The sequence below is a fragment of the Drosophila melanogaster genome, chromosome 4, assembly GCF_000001215.4.
Source record: "Drosophila melanogaster chromosome 4".
In the NCBI taxonomy this organism is placed as follows: Eukaryota; Metazoa; Arthropoda; class Insecta; order Diptera; family Drosophilidae; genus Drosophila; species Drosophila melanogaster.
In genome coordinates this window covers 931,382-951,152 of record NC_004353.4, presented here as the reverse complement: position 1 = coordinate 951,152, position 19,771 = coordinate 931,382, and the positions used below count along the sequence as shown (strand labels likewise).

General features: G+C 34.7%; 1 protein-coding gene across 4 annotated transcripts, besides 13 other annotated features; it reads right to left on the bottom strand.

Annotated features, from left to right (window-relative positions):
- Window positions 1-793: part of a mobile genetic element that runs on past the window's edge.
- Window positions 794-1,367: a mobile genetic element.
- Window positions 1,368-1,711: 344 nt separating this feature from the next.
- On the bottom strand, window positions 1,712-14,334 carry mGluR (metabotropic Glutamate Receptor). Of its 4 annotated transcripts, none has more exons than NM_001272147.1 (9): window positions 14,224-14,334; window positions 12,036-12,821; window positions 10,436-10,979; window positions 8,133-8,386; window positions 7,944-8,050; window positions 7,480-7,605; window positions 6,900-7,419; window positions 6,552-6,847; window positions 1,712-4,928 (listed from the first exon to the last, which is right to left on the bottom strand). In NM_001272147.1, exons 2-9 carry the CDS (start codon window positions 12,721-12,723, stop codon window positions 4,533-4,535), a joined length of 2,931 nt encoding a protein of 976 aa, NP_001259076.1. In that variant the 5' UTR covers window positions 12,724-12,821; window positions 14,224-14,334; the 3' UTR covers window positions 1,712-4,532. The 4 variants fall into 4 exon arrangements, with proteins under 4 accessions (NP_001259076.1, NP_524639.2, NP_001284718.1 ...); NM_079900.3 differs by having other exon boundaries at window positions 4,328-4,928; NM_001297789.1 differs by lacking the exon at window positions 10,436-10,979 and having other exon boundaries at window positions 4,328-4,928.
- Window positions 3,463-3,519: a mobile genetic element.
- Window positions 6,028-6,306: a mobile genetic element.
- Window positions 8,900-9,057: a mobile genetic element.
- Window positions 9,821-9,949: a mobile genetic element.
- Window positions 11,074-11,271: a mobile genetic element.
- Window positions 11,818-11,956: a mobile genetic element.
- Window positions 12,888-13,006: a mobile genetic element.
- Window positions 13,091-13,513: a mobile genetic element.
- Window positions 14,335-15,525: 1,191 nt separating the features above from the next.
- Window positions 15,526-16,564: a mobile genetic element.
- Window positions 16,565-16,626: 62 nt separating this feature from the next.
- Window positions 16,627-19,771: part of a mobile genetic element that runs on past the window's edge.
- Window positions 18,304-19,405: a mobile genetic element.

Genomic DNA, 19,771 nt, shown 5'->3' with positions numbered 1-19,771 from the left:
TATGTTGGCTATCTGAGCAAGAAATTTGTACTCTCTCAATGGAACGGTTCTTTTTGTTATTGGGCACTTGCTGCAAAAGCGCCCGAAATGAGGCGGTAACAAAAATAGCACTGACCCACGTATTTGCTGAATAAAATTATTCAATGCAATGTCGGTTGTTCAAACAAAATGATACGCAAAGCACTGCTGTTTGTCGAAAAGAACGAAACACGGCGAAGAAAGCCCTCAATGTCCAACGTGGACAAGCGCTTGGTTTGGCAAAGCAAGAAGAAGTTGTGTTGTTTGGTGGGAAAGGCTCTCGGTCTAATGTTCGGCGTCCACCACGAACCGAATTATATTCATATATATGGTCCTCAAACATCATGGTATGGGCGTGCTTTTCATACTATGGAGTAGGTCCGATCCATTGGATTCAAGGCATCATGGATCAGCACATTTACACAGATATCCTGAAAAATGTGATGCTGCCATATGACGAGGATGAAATGCCGTTGGTTTGGACATTTCAACAGGATAACGATCCAAAACACACGAGCAAGAAAGCTCGAAAGTGGTTTGAGCAGAAATCGATCCGAGTAATGAAATGGCCTGCTCAGTCACCCGAATTGAATCCAATCGAAAACCTTTGGGCGGACGAGAAAAAAAGGTTTCTGAAGCCAAACCCAATAATATACCCAAAAATATAATAGTATTTAAGTTCAGTGAGTAAAATGATAAAAAGTGTCAGAAAATGAGGAAACGCTGGGACAAACACGAAATATGCTTATGGTGCAATTATTGTTACCGCAACTGTATGTAACGGCAGAAGGAAGCCTTTGCGAACATATAAAGTATATATATTCTTGATCAGGATCAATGGCCGGGTCGATCTAGCCATGCCCGTACGTCGAGATCTCAGGAACTATAAAAGCTAAAACGTTGAGATTCAGCATACAAATTCTAGAGATTCTAGTTTATTGACCGATATTGCCACCCCCACTCTAACGCCCACAATTTGCAAATACTGCCACGCCCACTTTTTTGAAAAATGTTTTGATATTTTCAATCGATTTAAAAAACTTTCGTACGCCCACTTAAGCCGCCCAAAACTCCCACGCCCACATTTTTGAAAATTTTTCGGATATTTTGTCATAACTTTATAAGAGTTGTAATTTCTATTGATTTGCCAAAAAAACTTTTTGCCACGCCCACACTCACCCTATAAGCCCAAACTTTTGAAGAATGTTTCGATTTTTCTTCGTTTGTCTTGCCAGTTACCAAAAACACTGCGCTTAGCGCCCAGAAAAATTATGAAATTTCGCGTTCGTATTCCCAATAGCTGAGTAACGGGTATCTGATAGTCGGGGAACTAGACTATAGCATTCTCTATTGTTTTTATCATATAAATAATTGTTGCAAGGCTTTATAGCTTTGGCTTATTAAAGCTAGCTTTTTTAATTCTTTTAAATTTATTTGCATTTGACACTTTGTGCAAAGAAAAGTATACACGTGTATTTCCAAGGTAGGCATATTTATTTCGTGTTCTGGTTATATATATGTTTGATTGATTTCGCTGAACAAGGTTGCTGTTGAAAAACAGAGACATGCCAGTTTTTCCTTAAACCTCTTACCTAAATGTACTTAGAAAATGTATAAAACCAACACATATGAGCATTATATATAGAATCCACTAGAAAGAAAACTAATAAATATTGCCAAAACTAAAATTTTTCGTTGCTTTGGTTTTTTATTGTTAACTTATCCTTATAATTTATGTTTTGCATCTATGTTATGTTTATAGAGTTAATACGATTTATTTGTACTTAGATACGGTTTAAGATTTTACAGTGTACTTTTATAATGATTTGCTGGGCTAAATATATTATATATAAGGGGTTTGGGGTCATACGCCTTTTATAGCTTTTTATTGTTAAATTTGTTTTTATTTGTTGTATCTTCGCGTATTTGAATTTCAATATTTTTAAAATGAATTATCTGGACAACTTTGGTAAAACAAAGAATTAAACGCTATTAAAAAACGCGAATTAAAAAGTTGAAGGAACTTTATATTAATTTCTCTTTGTTTAATCCATTGATCGTCTTGTTAGTTAGATGTTATATAAGACTGGCATACTTTCGGGTTACGACTATAAAATGTATATGTATAATTAATATATTATGAGTATTAATTTAGAACTTTAACATTAAATAACATTAGGATAATTAACTACCCATTTGGTTAATGGGTAGCATTGTTTTAGTGTTGGCCATTGAGCAAACATAATTTTTTTAAATTAAACTCATCAAAGAATGTTAGTATTTCTCTGTACATGAAAAAACATTATAAACAAGTTTATATTAACATATTCAAACAAATATTCATGGAATAACATAAGTAATTCCATTAATCGTAGAATAAAGCGAGTTTTGGGGAATACCTAAAGAATCTTATCCATCAAAAATCAACCCTCAATACAAAACACAATCGCCACTCGTAAAAAGAGATTTTTAAGTCATGTTATGTAGAATTTGAATCTCGAAGTTTATCTTATTCTTTTATGTATGTATGTGTGTATTCATATTTCACGTTGGAACGTTGGAGCATTACCTTTTCTTCTTTTTTGGTGTTAAACTTTTATTTGCACTTACATAATGAAATGTTTACCGTACCAGGGCACAGCTTTATTTGAAAATAATTATTAAAATTAAACTTGATCTATTTATTGATCAAAATTGGAAATACATTTTGATTGTAACTATGTAAATACAAATTAAGTCCATTCATTCATTTTTGAGTATTCTGTCAAAATTGTTATTCAAAAGAATATATTCTACGGTTAAAAAGCTGTTTTACTGTGTAATACACTTCTGCTAGAGTACAATTTTAAAGTTTTTGAACTAACATATTTTTACCATATACGTATTTGTAAAATAATGTCAAAATTGTTATTCAAAAGAATATATTCTACGGTTAAAAAGCTGTTTTACTGTGTAATAAACTTCTGCTAGAGTACAATTTTAAAGTTTTTGAACTAACATATTTTTACCATATACGTATTTGTAAAATAATGTCAAAAGGTTATGATACGTAGTTCACACATAAGTATTTTACCATTTTACAGATATGTTGTGACTTGTAAGCGATATTACGTAATTTCTATTAAATTTATTTAATAATATATTTGATTTTTTTTACTTTGTTATTGGTTAGGATATAGGCATGTGCATGATCTTAAAACATGGTTTCATTCAAAATGGAAGAACTAAGTCGCTTAAGTCGAGTGCACAACCACCAGATACCCTTCACTCAACTCTTCTGCGGAAAAGTTACGCAAGGAGCAATGCGAATGTTTTCGAAAGTGCACAGGAGCTAACGGCAGTGCGAGTGGTTACATAAAATTAGTATATAAATCACAACACTAAAAAAGACCTCGCCGTGACAGAGGTTTGTTGTTTGAGAGCGTAGGCATCGCTAGAATTTAAATGCTCAATTCAAACTTTTTAGCTTTTATAGTACCCTAGATCTCGACGTTCATACGGTAAGCGAAGAAACATTCATAGAAAGTGAATAAAATTTACATCGGAAAAATGGGATCTTCCATTTCATGATCTTTGGGTATGAATAAATACTGCAAGCTAGTTGGCGTCAAAAAGGACGAAAATCATCACTCAGCTTAAATATTTGTACAAGTCTCTTTTGTTGCGTTGCAAAATGACAGAAATCAATAAACCATATAAGGCAATCATTTTATTGCACTTTGTATATATTTTGGGACGACATGGTTGCTTTGAACAATTATGTTTTAAAAAATTAAAGTTTTCTTTATTTGTTTGGACGACCATAAAAATGAACCGGTATATAGATAATACAAATATTTGACTTGCCAAATTTGTCCATGACATGTTGCAATTTATGAAGTAAAAAAGCTACCTGTTACATAATTTTAGGTGAAAACGATTTATAAACTGTCGCCTGTTGGTAAAACGTCGTAATTCCGGAACTTAACAGAGCACGATAGTTGGGATTAAGGATTTAGACTCTAGCTATGTAAGTATGACTACCCAGATCAAGTTAAATTTCAAAGATTGTGACACCATCATATATTTTTTCAGTCTACTTTTTCTTTTAATAACTATGTTCCTACCGAAAAGTTCCATAAATTTATTATAATCCATATGGTATGATTTCAATACTGTTTTGACTTGTCAATACGTCAGTGTCTATTGGAGAAAAAGTGAATTGATAGTTTCCATAACGGGTATCCGATAGTTGGGGCACTCGGATGTATCATTTGATCCTGTTATTTTAAAAAATTGTAAAAAATTTCATTTAACAGATACCGAATTCAATTTAAAAACAGACTTTGAGGTTAGGATTCGGATAACATATTTAACAATGAATTAAAAATACCTAACTGAAAGTTTGAATGTTACACGTCCAATCATTTTCTAACGTTGAGGACCTGTGTATTTCTCTAAGTCCTTGCTTTCACCTACACCGTCTTATTTTGTTGCACAGTGTTTTGAAGTGAGATTTTTCCTCACGATTAATCTTACTTATTTACTATATGACAGATTGGCTCAACGCGTTCGCCAACTTCGGGTAGAAATTCTCCATTGGTCTTGTGAGCAACATTTGTTTGGGCTGATGCTTCATCAAGGTGGGGGCTATTTTGTGTCGGAAGGGTACTTGAAGACGCATTTGTTCCTACCGCACCTCCTGTTAGCGCAGAAGTGCCTGGTGCATGTGTGCGACTATATCCAGAGCTGGTTGGCGCACCCTGAGCTACCGCCGCTGCCGATCGCCTGTAGACGGTGCTGTTCATAGTCAGCTTGCGGACATTCTTGTCCGGGTGAAAGACGAGGATGTATACTTTAGGTGAATAAAGACATACAAGAGCCACTGACGCACTTAGACTTATTGAAATACACAACGTAGTAGTTTGCACCTAAAAAATTCAAATATTTTGTTATAGTTATCTATACCGTACTTGAAACCAGGAGCTCAGTTACAGTAAAACAATTTCATTTATGTTGATTTGATTAAACCAAAATGTATACACAAAAGATACCTCAAAGTAAATTAATAAATTAACAAATAGAAGTCGTAAGTATTTTTAAAACCTCAAAATCAATTTTCGTAATTTATATTTTATATATACATATATATATTTTTCGTTTGAAGAAAGCGTACAAAAACACTGAAACAAATTGCCTTATCTTTATCAGGCTTATTTTCGGTATACACAATTTTTTACTTAATTTTAAATATGATAAAAATCAATTGACTATATCGTATATTATTGGATAAGAAGTCGTAGCTTTGTGGTTCTATTTATTATGTGTTTTCTTTGATGTGAGATATTTAGAAAACTGTATAAGCTAGAGTTTTGGAAATTGTTTTCATTCATTGAATAATTCTATAAATGATAAGATTTTATGGGATGCGGTTTGTTGTTTATAGATTTTTATTTATATAAAAAACAATTCATAAATTGGTAAATCAAAATTGGTTCAACATGATAGCGCCAATACGATAATTTAAGTTTGTTCGATTCATTTCAAAAAAATGGGATGATTAACACTTAGATATTTAAATTAGAACATTTATAAATGAAATAAATAATGAGTTGATCCTCCTTTGTTTTTAATGACTTCACACATTCTTTTGGGCATTGGGAGGTATTCGAAGTATAGGAAAGCGATCAGCCGCGGTAAAAACAAGGTTATTGCCACCTTTCTAGTTTTTTGTTATCATACCTTTCCAATTATGGAAGATAATCAAAACTGCATCGGGGGCGCTAATCTAATGATTAGCGTTCAATTTTGCGCCGAGAGTAAAACAAAGCAGAATTAAAAATATAACGGTTCTTCTCAGGACCTCTTTTTAGACCCCTTACTCGTAGAGTAAAACGGTATACTATAATCGTTGAAAAGTATGTAACTGGCAGAAGGAAACGTTACCGATTATATAAAGTATATATATTCTTGATCAATAGCCGAGCCCATCTAGCCATGTCTGTCTGACCGTACGAACGTCGTGATCTCTTGTAAACGCCTTAAACGCCCTAAATCTGCCACGCCCACATTTTTGAAAAATTGTTTGATATTTTTTAATAATTTTATTAATCGTGTAAAGGTTTATCGATTTGCCAAAAAACTTTTTGCCGCGCCCTTTCTAACGCCCTCAGGCCGCCGAATAGGTCACGCCTACACTTTGGAATAATTTTTAGATGTCCCAGAAAAATTTAATTTCGCGTTCGCACTTACACTAGCTGAGCAACGGGTATCTTATAGTCGGGGAACTCGACTACAGCATTCGGTCTTGTTTATCTTAAAGAGAGAGGGAATGTCAGTAAACAAAAAACATTGATGAATTTTCGTGCAATGGCAAAATACAGAACATAAGAAAAAACGGGGCCATGATTATCTGATGACGCGCAGTGTATAATTCTTGCAAGGGAATGTATGCTTCGAGTTGCAAAAGTATCCTTGATTAAATAAAAATGTGGCTTGCTAATTGAAATGGCAGTGTTCAATTGTATCACCACATTAATTTAACAAATACATACCTCATAGGAATTTCCAGTTCCGAAATATATGGGTACAAACGCAAGCCAGATTATACATGTGGTATACATGGTAAATCCAATAAACTTCGACTCATTAAAGTTTTCAGGTATTTTTCTCGTTTTAATTGCATAAATAGTGCAAATGGTTATGAGAATCATATTATAAAGCTGAGAAAAGAGAAAGGACATGTCTTGTATTTTGCATTTAAGAATCACCTCCCTTCGGTCTGGGTAATAGAATCGAGTTCCTGGTGGTTCAACTACCATCCAAATCATTGTGATTAGCACCTGTATTGCTGAAAGGATTGAATATTAAATAAGGACATTTAAAAATAGTTAATATTTTACCGATCAGAGAGGTAGTTATCACCACTTGTGATTGTGGACTAATATACTTAAGGCGCTGTGCTGACTTAGAAGCAGAGTGAAAGATTCGTGAAATTCGATTTGTTTTTGTTAGCAAGGCACTGTATATAATGGAAAAGCCAACCCCAATACCAAACCTTTGTAGAACACAGGAGCCAATTGTTGGCTTAGCTATCAGTGCAAAAGTATTACAATAACAAACCAGTATACCAAAAAGAAGAGTATAACTTAGCTCTCGTCCTGATGCTCTTACCAATGGAGTGTCATGATTTTTTGCAAATAAAACTATTACAATACTGGTCAGTGCAATACCAAAAATTGCAATTGCCATCGGAATAAGGGCAAACAACGAGTTCCATTTCATATACTGGATGTCTAAAGCATAGCAGGAGAGCTTGTCAGCATAGGGCCAAAGTCCAGGACCGCAGTCTTTACACGTAAACTCATCATATACGTATTCAAAAGATTCACAGCTGTCGCATATCCAGCAACAGGTATCCCCCTACAAGATTAAAATTCGGTGTTAAAATGACATAACTAAATTGACTCAAATGGTAATTACCTGTTGTTTCTTGATCATTCCGACCTCACATGGTAGTGAACAGGCCGAAGTAGGTTGTTCGGTTTCCTTGTTCCATACAACTGTTTCTGAGTTTAGTTGCAAACCATTAAACCATTTTCCAATAACCTGAAAATTAGTTTGGCTATATATCTTTGTGATAGCAAATTTTTTAAATAAATACGATATTGAAAATTCATTTACAATATATGTACAAAATAGTACACAACTGTCATTGTTTGGAATTCTCATATGTAGACAAATCGGTTAATTGTTTAATATGTTTTTTTCCAGTAGATAAATAAAATTTACATAGGAAAGTTGTCTGTTTCAATGTCACTGCGCCATCCATCCCTAAGAGTAGTTGTGTCCGTGTAATAACCAAATAAAGAAATTTATATACTTGGAAATCTCATACCATTATTTTTATAATTTTTGCATACATATTTGTGTGTGATTTATGGTACCTTATACTGATATCCTGAAGAGTTTTCTTGCCGTTGATAATTCAAAATGTCGTATCTGGCCAAACCATCGCCTTGTCGATCGAATTTAACTTCGCTGCCAGCAAGATCTATTCAGGACGAACCCCGTATAGGATTACAAAGTTTATTATTAAGTATATTAAGTATTTTTAACAAAATCAACTACTCAACCTATGAATGATACGTTCAAAAGGTAATTGTTGTAAAACTCCTTTCCGTCATAATTAGCCATGTCAGGACACGCTTGGGACTTAGTATCAGTCGAAATTTTTCGATACCACACAGATTCGCTTTGTAGGTGCTTCCTTGTCTCAGTCGTTTGGTCGCTTTGTGTGTTGCAACGATCATTATGCAAATTATGAAGTGCATAGGCAAATGCGTAGACGGCATCCACAACAAATTGTGTCTTTGACTCCTGTTCGTATCTGTAATAAGACATACTCTTTTCTGTTTCTTCTAAATCGATTTGTAACTTACAAATAATGTAGGAATTTTTAGAGTAGGGCTTTAATAGGAAATAAAAACACTTTCGTAATTTCATTTAATTGAAACAATAAGAAAGCATTTGGGGAGTGGTCACTTCACGCATACCTTCAATGGTTTACGTTAGACGTCATATATTATTAAAATATCACTTTATATTATCACGAATTTATATTTAAATATTTTAAACGGATTTTTATTGAGTTTAAAAATTTTGCAGCACATGGAAGTGTAACAATTTTTTTGCCAAAAAAAGGTATAAAGATCATGTTTTGGCAATCCAATAGAATACAATAACAGTTTTCTAAATTATTGGCTTGTATACGTTGAAAATATATATTGTACTCAGTGGTTTTCTTTACATTTTAATATGATATTTTTCCCTGAAGCCACTAACAATACTAACCCTGAAAGTGTACATTTTAAATAGGGAAGGAAGCCTCACTTGGTTAGTCCAGTGTTCAACAAGGCGTCACTCGTGATGGCAATAATACCGCCACTGGACACACCTATATACATAACAGCCTCAAAATATGAGGTGGTCTTAAAGCAGACCCGGAAACATTTCCTCCGTTAACGCCAAGAATGCAATACGGCAGTTGCAAGGCAGCACCACAACAGTGGTCCCCAGTCTCAAGGAGTGGATCGAGCGGTAAAATGGCCAAATAAACATAGATCTAACACAGATGATCAGCGGGCATCAGAGGAATGACAATTGTGGTCAGGAGAGCTAAGAGAATCGGAAGGTAGCTATTGTGAACAGGCCCAGAATTCCCCGCGATGCAATACTGATTCCATTCTTGTAATGTATGTATATATGTAAACATGTAAATGTATATGAATGAATGACAAATAAAAATTAAAAAAATTAAAAATTATCTGTCGCAAAAAGAGCCAAAAAGGCGATTTACGTTACGTTATTTATTTACTTTATAAACATATAAAAGTTATCTGAAAAACATGAGATGTAAATACAACCAATGCCGAAAAATTATCTGTCGCAAAAAGAGCCAAAAAGGCGATTTACGTTACGTTATTTATTTACTTTATAAACATATAAAAGTTATCTGAAAAACATGAGATGTAAATACAACCTATGCCGAAAAGTATGCATTATGCAAAGTATGCAACAACAATTTTCTTACAAACACCATACATTTATATTTTATATTTTAATTAGACCTGTAAATTTGTATCGATTCGACCAATGTTTTACACGCTCACCCTTACGTCCAAAATCCGCCCAAACTCCCACGCCCACACTTTTACAATTTTTTTTTCATATTTTTATTAGTCATATTCATATTCATATTCTTATTAGTATACACATAAAAAACGCCTAAAACAGTCACGACCACACTTTTTAACAATTTGAAAATTTGTTTTCTTATTTTATTCTCCAATATCTATCGATATCCCAGAAAAATTGCAAAATTTCGCGTTCGCATTTCTCCTAGCTGAGTAACGGGTATCTAATAGTCGGGAACTCGACTATAACATTATCTTATGTTTTTTAATTAGAAATACCAATAGTCCTTAAGAAGGCACAGAGAGCGTTCGCTTTGCAGATGAAGATGAAAATTCTATGAATTTATTCATTATATTGTGTGGAAAATTATCAGAATTAGATTAGATCATAATATAAGATTCAAACAATAAGACACTGTCGAACGCTTACTGGTTTTTGTAGCCAAAGAAAACAGCCAGAAAGAAATCAGTTATTTGTGCGGAGCACTTCTAAAGGGTTTTGCGCAGGTTTTATGGCTGAACGATTTAAAGAGCAATGGTGTATATAAGTATATGAATATATACATATATATTATTCAAGCGAAGCAATGCCGCATTCGCTCCTCAGAAAAATATAGAAGCTGTATACTGACTCCTGATCTTATAGTTCAGATCATGACACTCATATAAACAGTCATCCTGATCCCTTTGGATCTATAAGTAATAATGCTCTAAAAATAAGAAACTAGTTGGTCGGAACTTACCCAACTTTTTCAGATAACCGGTAACTATCGTCGCATTCTGTTTTTGCTTTGACGCCGATTTTATTGTCAGTAGAATTAGCCGAGTTTGAAGTATCAGGTTTTACCGAAAGAGATGTCAAAACACAGTTGAATGTATCTTCCCAGTATTCAGCAAACCAAGGATTCCTTTGATTTGTCTCTGGCGTCAGTTGCATCATGTAGCGATCAAAATCTGCGATTATCTCTGACTGCAGTTCTACAGTTATTGCACCCTCAGCGATGTCCTCTAAGCCTTCGAGTAGTTTTTGTTGTTTCCCCCAACCATCACTTGCTATCCAATGAAATGGTTGCGATAAGTTAGCTCGTTTAGCTGCTTGTAAAATTCGACGCGCATCTTCAGCTCTCGTAAAAAGAACAACGCCGCGAGCGTTAGGCTTCTTTTGAAGCTTGCTTATAATGGAATCGAAAACTTTGTCGTCTGCGGCACTGGGTACTTTCTCGGCTACCGCTATGCAAACATTTCGTTCGGTAGCTTCCTTGTGTAATGCTTCAATCCCATATTCACCTATTTATTGGTTAAATTAATATCATATGTTAATAACGTAAAAACCGCATTAAATTATACAAGACTACACAAACCCATTGAAGAGGGTACATTTATTTCAGGAGAAAAAGTGCTATAGTCGAGTTCCCCGACTATCAGACACCCGTTACTCAGCAAGTGGAAATGTGAACGCGAAATTTCATCATTTTTTTGGGATATCGATAGATATTGGAAAATAAAATGGAAAAAAAATACAAATTGTTCAAAAGCGTGGACGTGATTGTTTTGCCCGTTTTGTAGGTGTTACAAGGGGAGTAGCCGAAGTGGTATACAAATAGAAAATGTCAAGACAAACAATAACACGAAGAAGTTTCAATACATTTTTCAGAAGTGGGCGTAAGAGTGGGCTCTAGAATCAGCATGCATCATCTCAGCCTTTTAGCTTTCATAGTTCCTGAAATCTGGACGTTCATACGGGACATACTGGACGAACAGACAGACGGACGGACAGGGGCAGATCGACTCGGCTATTGGCCCTTATTAAGAATATATATACTTTACGTTAATAAAAATCAGAATTCGATATTTGTTATCATAAAATTCGGTTTGAATGCCCGTCTGTCCGTATAAACGCCTCAATCTAAGGAAGTATAAAAGCTAGACAATTAAGATTGAGCATGCATGACATAGACGAGGCGCAAGATTGTTTCCCGATGTTGCTCACTCTAACGCCCACAAGCCAAAAATTCCACGCTTAAACTTTTAAAAAACGTTTTTATATTTTATATATAGACTTTTATTGTAAATTTCTATATTTAAAAACATTTTTCTATTCCTCAAACGCCAACAAACCGTACAATACATTTCAATTGTTAATTGTTTTTAATTTTAAACTTCTGTTACTAAGTTCTACCGGTATTTCAGAAAATGTTGAAATTTCTCTTTCGCACTTTTACTAGCTAAGTAACAGGTATCTAATAGTCAGGGCATTCTCTCTTGATTTTTTATTTAATTATGATAAATAATTACCGAAAGGGTATACAATTTTCTGCTTTCAGAACATTGATTAAGACTCACCATAAGATCCTTCCGAATGTATCGTTGATACGTATGACCAGTTAAAGTTTTTTAGTATGTCCACGAGGGCTACGGATTGGAAAGTGTCTGGAGGTACTGTTCGAGCAAACAGATCAAAGCGTGTTTTGTCCGAAAGCGTTTTAGCGGTTGAGGCCGGTGATACTTGAGGAATATGAAACAGACGCAGCAAATTGGCCACTTGCAAGGACACTGAACTGTAGGACCCGCCAATAACTCCAAAAACTGGGCCTGACGAAGCATTTTTTCTTAGTTGCGGGCTTGACCCATCTGCACACTCATATCCTGATGTGTCTAAATTGTTTAGGGATGCTCTGACAAATTGAAGCGACTGATTGAGGGCATATGTGTCTCTTGAACAGGTGTCAAGTATATGGACTCCTATCGTAATTCCAGGAAGTATGTTGGGGTCATTGTTTACACGATCTATAGCATACAGCATTGCTTCCAGGCGTTGAACTCCCCTATTATATACTTTTGGTCCGCAAGGGGCACCTTCACCTTTTTCATGGACCGGAAATAGCCCACCAAGTATAATGTCGCCAGGCAGAGAAACAGACACTGAATCCTGAGTATGTGTGTTACTAGGACTTTTTAAGTCTACTACTCGACTCCAGGATAAAACCATCACGACGACTAAAATTGTTCCGTTATTATTTTTCTGTTTCATCTTTTTAAAGACACGTGGATGATTTAAGTTAACAATGTATTAGGCCCGCAACGTGAAATTCAGGTTCATGTTTTTGCATGTCCTTGGTTGATGCTTGTCTATGGGAACCGAAAAAATTCTATAATTAAAAATATATTACAAGCTTATTATATTTAAACAGAAACAAGAGTTAATGAAATAGTCGAGTTCATCGACTGTCAGATAGCCGTTTCTCAACTTGCTGGAGTGCGATGGAGAAATTTCAACCATTTTTGCCCTGTCGATAGAAATCATAAAAGACAAATCTCTTAACGAAATAAAAACAACAATTTTTCAAAAATGAGTGTGGGCGTTTTTAAGCTAAACAAATAATAATATAAAATAAGAGATAGTCGAGTTCCCCGACTATCAGATATCCGTTACTCAACTGGTGGAAACGCGAACTAGAAAATTCATAAATTTTCTGGTATATCGATAGATATTGGAAAATAAAATGAGAAAAAACTAAAAAATTGTTCAACAGTTTGCGCGTGACAGTTTTGGGCGTATACCGGTGAAATTGGCAAGACAAACAATAAAACGAAGAAAAATCAAAACATTTTCCAAAAGTGTAGGGGTGGTAGGCGTCTTTGTCCCTAGTATCTGTAATCTTTAATAGTTTCTTAGATCTCGACGTTTATTCGGTCGGACAGAAGGACATGACGGGTTGGTTATTGATCCTGATCAAGAATATATATACTTTATATGGTCGAAAACGCTACCCTCTCTTGGTACATACTTTTTAACGAACACACTACGAGTAACGGGTATAAGTAGGGAGAAAGCTATAATAATATTTTTGGCATACCGATACATTTTGAAAATAAAAACAATTAAATCACGTAGGCTCGTTTTTAAATCCATGCCCAATTTTTTCTAAAACTAAAAATATTAAGATTGATATAAATATACTCTCTGCACTGGTATTAAAACAAAAAATGAGTATTTACTTAGCACACCAGGTAAAACATTATTTATAGCCAAAATTGTTGGGCACTTCCAACAGGTGTGGGATTGTCAGAACACCAAGCATTTTCATAATACTTGGTTTTCTATATAATTTAGTGGTTCTTGCCTGTGGTAAAAGCACTATTAACACGTAACAGCAAAAGCTTTGGAATGTAAGGACAAGCCAAGTACCAAAAAGAATGGTACTGATGATGGCGTTGCTCTGAAGCTGCAAAAGCAATGTGTTAGCGAAAGCCCTAAAAAAGGGCACTCATACTTATCTGCAGTTATTTTCATATATGTACAAAGTTATTGTAAAATATTGAGTCCTTTACAGTAGGTTTCATGTGCAACTATCTTATGTACGTGTGGAAAAGTGCAACTTTTTTAATTGTGTTTATTTTTGTCAACGAGATTCCTTGTTTTATGATGAACATTGAACAACTTTAAAATGTGCAATAATTAATAAATTTTATCACTATTCACAACTCTTTTCTTTAGAAAAATTATTTATAATGTTCACAATTAAATTACCTTTTTTCTTATTTAAATTCTTATACAACTTTATCGCAACATTTCTTAAAACCTTTTTTATATTTAACTAATACGCGCACGTCTTGTCCTACCATTACCAGTTGGTTGACTGATTTATCCATGATAAGCTAACACGAAATCAGTTCTTGTAGAGGCAGCAGCAGCACAACAACAACCAAGAAATGGGTACCAGCAGCAGTGGCCAAGTAAAAGAACAACAATACTAGCAACAATCTACAACAATCCTTCTAACTGTCCATCTCTCACGGAATTTGAGAGAGAAAGCACCATTACGGCAGCATACCAAAGAGAAAAAAGCATTAATGCTCTCTCATGAAAATTTAATAACGGTTTTTAAGAGAGCTGTGTAGTCTTACTCCTTACCACCTGTCTAACAATGGTTTTTCACTATACTCATTGTGTTCGTTTTACACGGGCACACTAATGGACTTTTCCTAGGGATGTTGCAATAAGCACAACAGTTTTTTCTGGAGCTCGAATTTCAGTAAAAATGTTGTAGCTCTAAATTCGTCAAATAGAAATGTACTTTTCCACATCTTGTTTTTTTACTTAGTTCGATTTACTAAAATTAACAAATAATTAAAACAATTAAATTTGCGTCATCTTTGCGGCGTTTAATCATCTGTATTTGCCTTATGTATATATACTATACTATACATATGTATATATACTTGTATATAGATACATACATATTTATATATTATATTATTGATAATAACTACAGAAATTTGAACTATCGATATATTCCAGATCTTAAATTAAGAAAGTTATATACCATCCTCAAAATATAAAACAATTATCCAGATGAGGTACGTCAGCACATACATATAGGAAAACACATTCTCTTTTAAGAAAATTAACATATTTATATACTCGATAACGTAGGTGATAAGTGTATACTAGATATGTTGAAAGGTATGTAACAGGTGGGGAAAAAAATTTCGACCATATTATGTATTTATACTTATATAGCCGAGTCAAATAAAACGCCCATGCCCACTTTAAAGCCCACTGATGTAATATTGTTCATTGTATGTCTTGTTCAATTTGGCAAAAAATTTGTTCACGCGCCCATTCCGTCCACACAATTGAGACATGTTTCTAATTATCTGAAAAAATTTTATGTTTTCCAAATTTATATCGGTGTACCAATTAGATGTTGGCCACGCCCCTCTAGCACCCACAAGCCTGCCAAACCTGTAATGCTTATTACATAAATATTAAACTAATAAGAAATGCATAAATTTTTTAAGTTTTTAGCAAGGACCTTTACAGTCTAGGCAAAGACACTAGAATAACAAGATGCGTAACGGCCATACATTGGTTTGGCACTATGCAGCCACTTTTTTGGTGACGGCCAAAATTACTCTCTTTCCGCTCACTCCCGCGGAGTTTGCTTGCTTGTGTGAGTAAAAACAAGAGACGAGAACGCGTATATGTGTGCGCGTTGTGCTAGAAGACGATTTTCGGACCGAAATCAATTCTGATCGAAGAAACGAATTTACATTGTACATATTAGGGTAGTTTTTGCCAATTTCGTAGCAATATGATAAAATAAAAATTTTTTTAAAAATTCGCGTCCTGACTATTATAATTTTAAAGTTTTTAAATTTGTTTGTTAAAATTTGTTACGTTTAATTCTAATTTGTCTCTCATCTGACAATTTTTTAAAAGCGAAATATTTTTTTTGAAACACTTTTAATGCTAATGTTACATCACTTTAAGTCAAATGACTTAATAAATATACTAATTAATTAAAGGAAGTACAATAGAAATTATTAAAACTACTGTAATTTCATAAATTTCATATTATTATAGTGTCTTTGCTTTGCACGAAGTGCGGACACAAGCACTCAACCATCATTGCCTTATTAATTTTTCACACGCCGCAAGATGAATACTCTAATGACAAATATTCTTATATAAAGTCATTTTTGAAATTTATTTGTGTGATAATATGTACATAGATTTGGCTATTTCTAATCTATTTTCAAATAATAATAACGTTTAGGCAATGCAAAACAAGAATTTTTCGCATGGTGCCAATTGATCAAAAATATTATAGATTTAAAGTCAAAGAATTTTGAAGGTGAAGGGCATATTTTGTCAAATTTACAATGCATGAGCACACGTGTGCACACATACAGTTGTCTGCTATCACTTTATGTGTAGAAAAGAGCTGTTCGCTGTAGCGCTCTCAGCTCTCTCGCTCTCTAACAAAAATTCGAGAGAGCCTGGAGCCACCTCTAGAGCCACGGCGAAAAAATAGTGTGCCAAAAAATCGTATGGCGTTACGCATCTTGTTATTCTAGTGTCTTTGGTCTAGGGTATGTCTTTCGTGCCTGAAGACCTACGGAATATATACATATAACATATCGTCTATAGCTTTCAAAGCGAACGGGTTTTTTTTGCGTTTTTTTTTTGTGTTTGTCAAACCAGCCGTGGTTTTTAATAATCTTTTTTAAATATCATATATTTGAAACATAATTATTAAAGATCCGTTCGCTTCGCGAGTGATTCTTTGTGATTTGTGCAGTAGGTTAAACAAATATACAAAGTATTTTGCATTTTTCGTCTTGGTGTTTTGTTTACTCTCCCTGTTGTGCGTTGTTCGCAGTGCTGTTTGGTGTTGTTTTTTGCATGAACAGGAACTGTACTTTTCGCTTTCACTCTCTCGCTCTTTCGCACACAAAATCTAAATTTCTCAGCGTGCAGACTGCTCTCGTGCGGTTCTTTTAACAGCTCGCTTGAAAGTTTTGATCTTGTGTTTTCGTGCAGAGTGGTCTGATTTTAGATAAATATGGAAACCGTAAATGTTGTCTGCTTTTATAAAATTTGTTGGCAGGTTACAAAACCTGAGCAGCCAAAAATGACTTGTTGGCTATGTGATCGAATGGTGCATACTAACTGCGCTGGTTTTAATGGCCGTACAAGTGATGACCTAGCAAAGGGTAAAAATCTAAATTACTGTTGTGATGCTTGCCTTGTGGTTGCGAACGAGATGAAATCGTTTATGCGCCAAACTAAAGGTGGCTTGAAAGAACTGATCAACTGTTTTGGCATAGCTAGAGATAGTTTTCGTCGAGCCGATGATCTTCTTTCCGCACTTAATTCACAGTCTAATGGCCTTAAGCTATTAGATGAATCTCCAAAGCGCAAAAAAGCCGCTGGTGGTAGGCTTCCTAAGGCCCCGCAACCACGGGCAAATGATCAACAGGACTCCACAACTGATTAGCTGTCAATCGCAGCAAATCCGCATATGTTGCTAAGATCGGCAGCTAAAAAAGATTCGAGGTTTCCCTGTTGATCTTCTAAATTGGATTTCAAGCAGAAATCCAATTTAGATCCTGAATGGCAGTACGCAACAAGTCCTCTTTAAAAATACTTTATCTTGTATTCTCCGAGTCACATCCGGTGTCCCACAAAGGAGCCATCTTGGCCCGCTTCTTTTTACCTTATTCATTAACGACCTTTTCTTAATAATAAAACATTCGCGTGTACCTATGTACGCAGTCGATGGTAAATTATGCCTTCAGCACAAGGACACTTCGTGCCATTTGGACTTACAATCCGATCTAGACAGATTTCGAATATGGTGCCGTGATAACGTATTAGACTTAAATGGCTCCAAGTGTAACGTTATGACTTACGCTCTAAGTGGGCACCCACCCAAAGAGCACTCTTTGGAGAGAATAACACGGGTTGATGATCTTGGTGGTCTTCTGGACCCTAAACTAAAATTTTCTGACCATATTTCGTCTATTGTCAATAAGGCCAGGGGTGTGCATGGTTTTATAAAAAGGTGGTCTAAGGAATTTGATGATCCTTAATTGACTAAAACCTTATTTATTTCGTTAGTCCGTCCGATTCTCGAGTACGGATCACTATCACCTGTTTGGAGTCCACAATACGCAGTCCACTCGGACCGCATTGAATCGGTCCAAAAAAACTTATTACGTTTTGCTTGCGGCGCCTAAAGTGGGATGCAAACCGTATATTACCTCCTTATTCCAGTACACTACGTTAATTTAATTTACCGTCCCTAGCTAACCGTAGAACCAAAGACACTAGAATAACAAGATGCGTAACGCCATACGATTTTTTGGCACACGATTTTTTCGCCGTGGCTCTAGAGGTGGCTCCAGGCTCTCTCGAATTTTTGTTAGAGAGCGAGAGAGCGGAGAGTGCTACAGCGAACAGCTCTTTTCATCGCATAAAGTGATAGCAGACAACTGTATGTGTGCACACGTATGCTCGCTCATGCATTGTAAATTTCACAAAATATGCCCTTCACCTTAGAAGTTCTTTGACTTTAAATCTATATTATTTTTGATCAATTGGCACCATGCGAAAAATTCTTGTTTTGCATTGCCTTAACGTTATTATTATATGAAAATAGATTAGAAATAGCCAAATCTATGTACATATTATCACAAAAATAAATTTCAAAAATGACTTTATATAAGAATATTTGTCATTAGAGTATTCATCTTGCGGCGTGTGAAAAATTAATAAGGCAATGATTGTTGAGTGCTTGTGTCCGTACTTCGTGCTTCAAGATATGAACAAAGCAAAGACACTAGAATAATTCTAGTGTCTTTGATATGACTTTTGCAATAAACAGTTATCATATTTAATTATTTACTATATTTATTATGTCATTTGACTTTATATGATGTAACATTAACATTAAAAGTGTTTAAAAAAAAAAATATTTCGCTTTCTTAAAAAATTGTCAGATGAGAGACAAATTAGAATTAAACATAAATATAAATGTGTAAACGGTAGCTAATTCGAGCGGCGATTTTAACAAACAAATTTAAAAAGCTTTAAAATGATAATAGTCAGTTAAAAATTATTTTATTTTATCATATTGCTACGAAATTGGCAAAAACTACCCTAATATGTACAATGTAAATTCGTTTTTTCGATCAGAATTGATTTCGGTCCGAAAATCGTCTTCTAGCACAACACGCACACATATATGCGTTCTCGTCTCTTGTTTTTACTCACACAAGCAAGCAAATTCTATTTTTAGATTTCTTATGCTCTCAGCGGGAGCGAGCGGAAAGAGAGCAATTTTGGCCGTCACTAAAAAATTGGCTGCATAGTGCCAAACCAATGTATGGCCGCTACGCATCTTGTTATTCTAGTGTCTTTGGTAGAACTATGCTTGGAACAGTCTTTATTTGTAAGCTTATTCGTGGGGATGTTAAGAGTTCTGACTTGATTAGTCGGCTTAACTTCTCAGTTCGAAGTAGTTCTCAGTAGTAGTTCTCAGTTCCTTATTTCAGTTCTCAGTTCCTTATTTTAAATCATTGTAGATCTAACTATGAGTTGCGTGACCCTTACAGAGTATTATGTTCTGATTATAATAGACTTTATCCTAATATCTGTAATCTTGACTCTCTGCCGCTCACAAAGCAATTGATTTTACCTTTTTTTATTTTATGATTAGATCCTACTAACAGTAATATTTAATATAGTTATTTTATATTATATTCATTTCCTCGATCCTGTTCTCTTT

Coding starts and splice junctions, on each gene's coding strand:
- mGluR (NM_001272147.1), bottom strand. CDS start 12,723: ATGAAACAGAAAAATAATAACGGAACAATTTTAGTCGTCGTGATGGTT. Junction 6,848..6,899: donor GATAACTACCTCTCTGATCG/GTAAAATATTAA, acceptor CAATCCTTTCAG/CAATACAGGTGCTAATCACA. Junction 4,929..6,551: donor GAACTGGAAATTCCTATGAG/GTATGTATTTGT, acceptor TGAATTTTTTAG/GTGCAAACTACTACGTTGTG.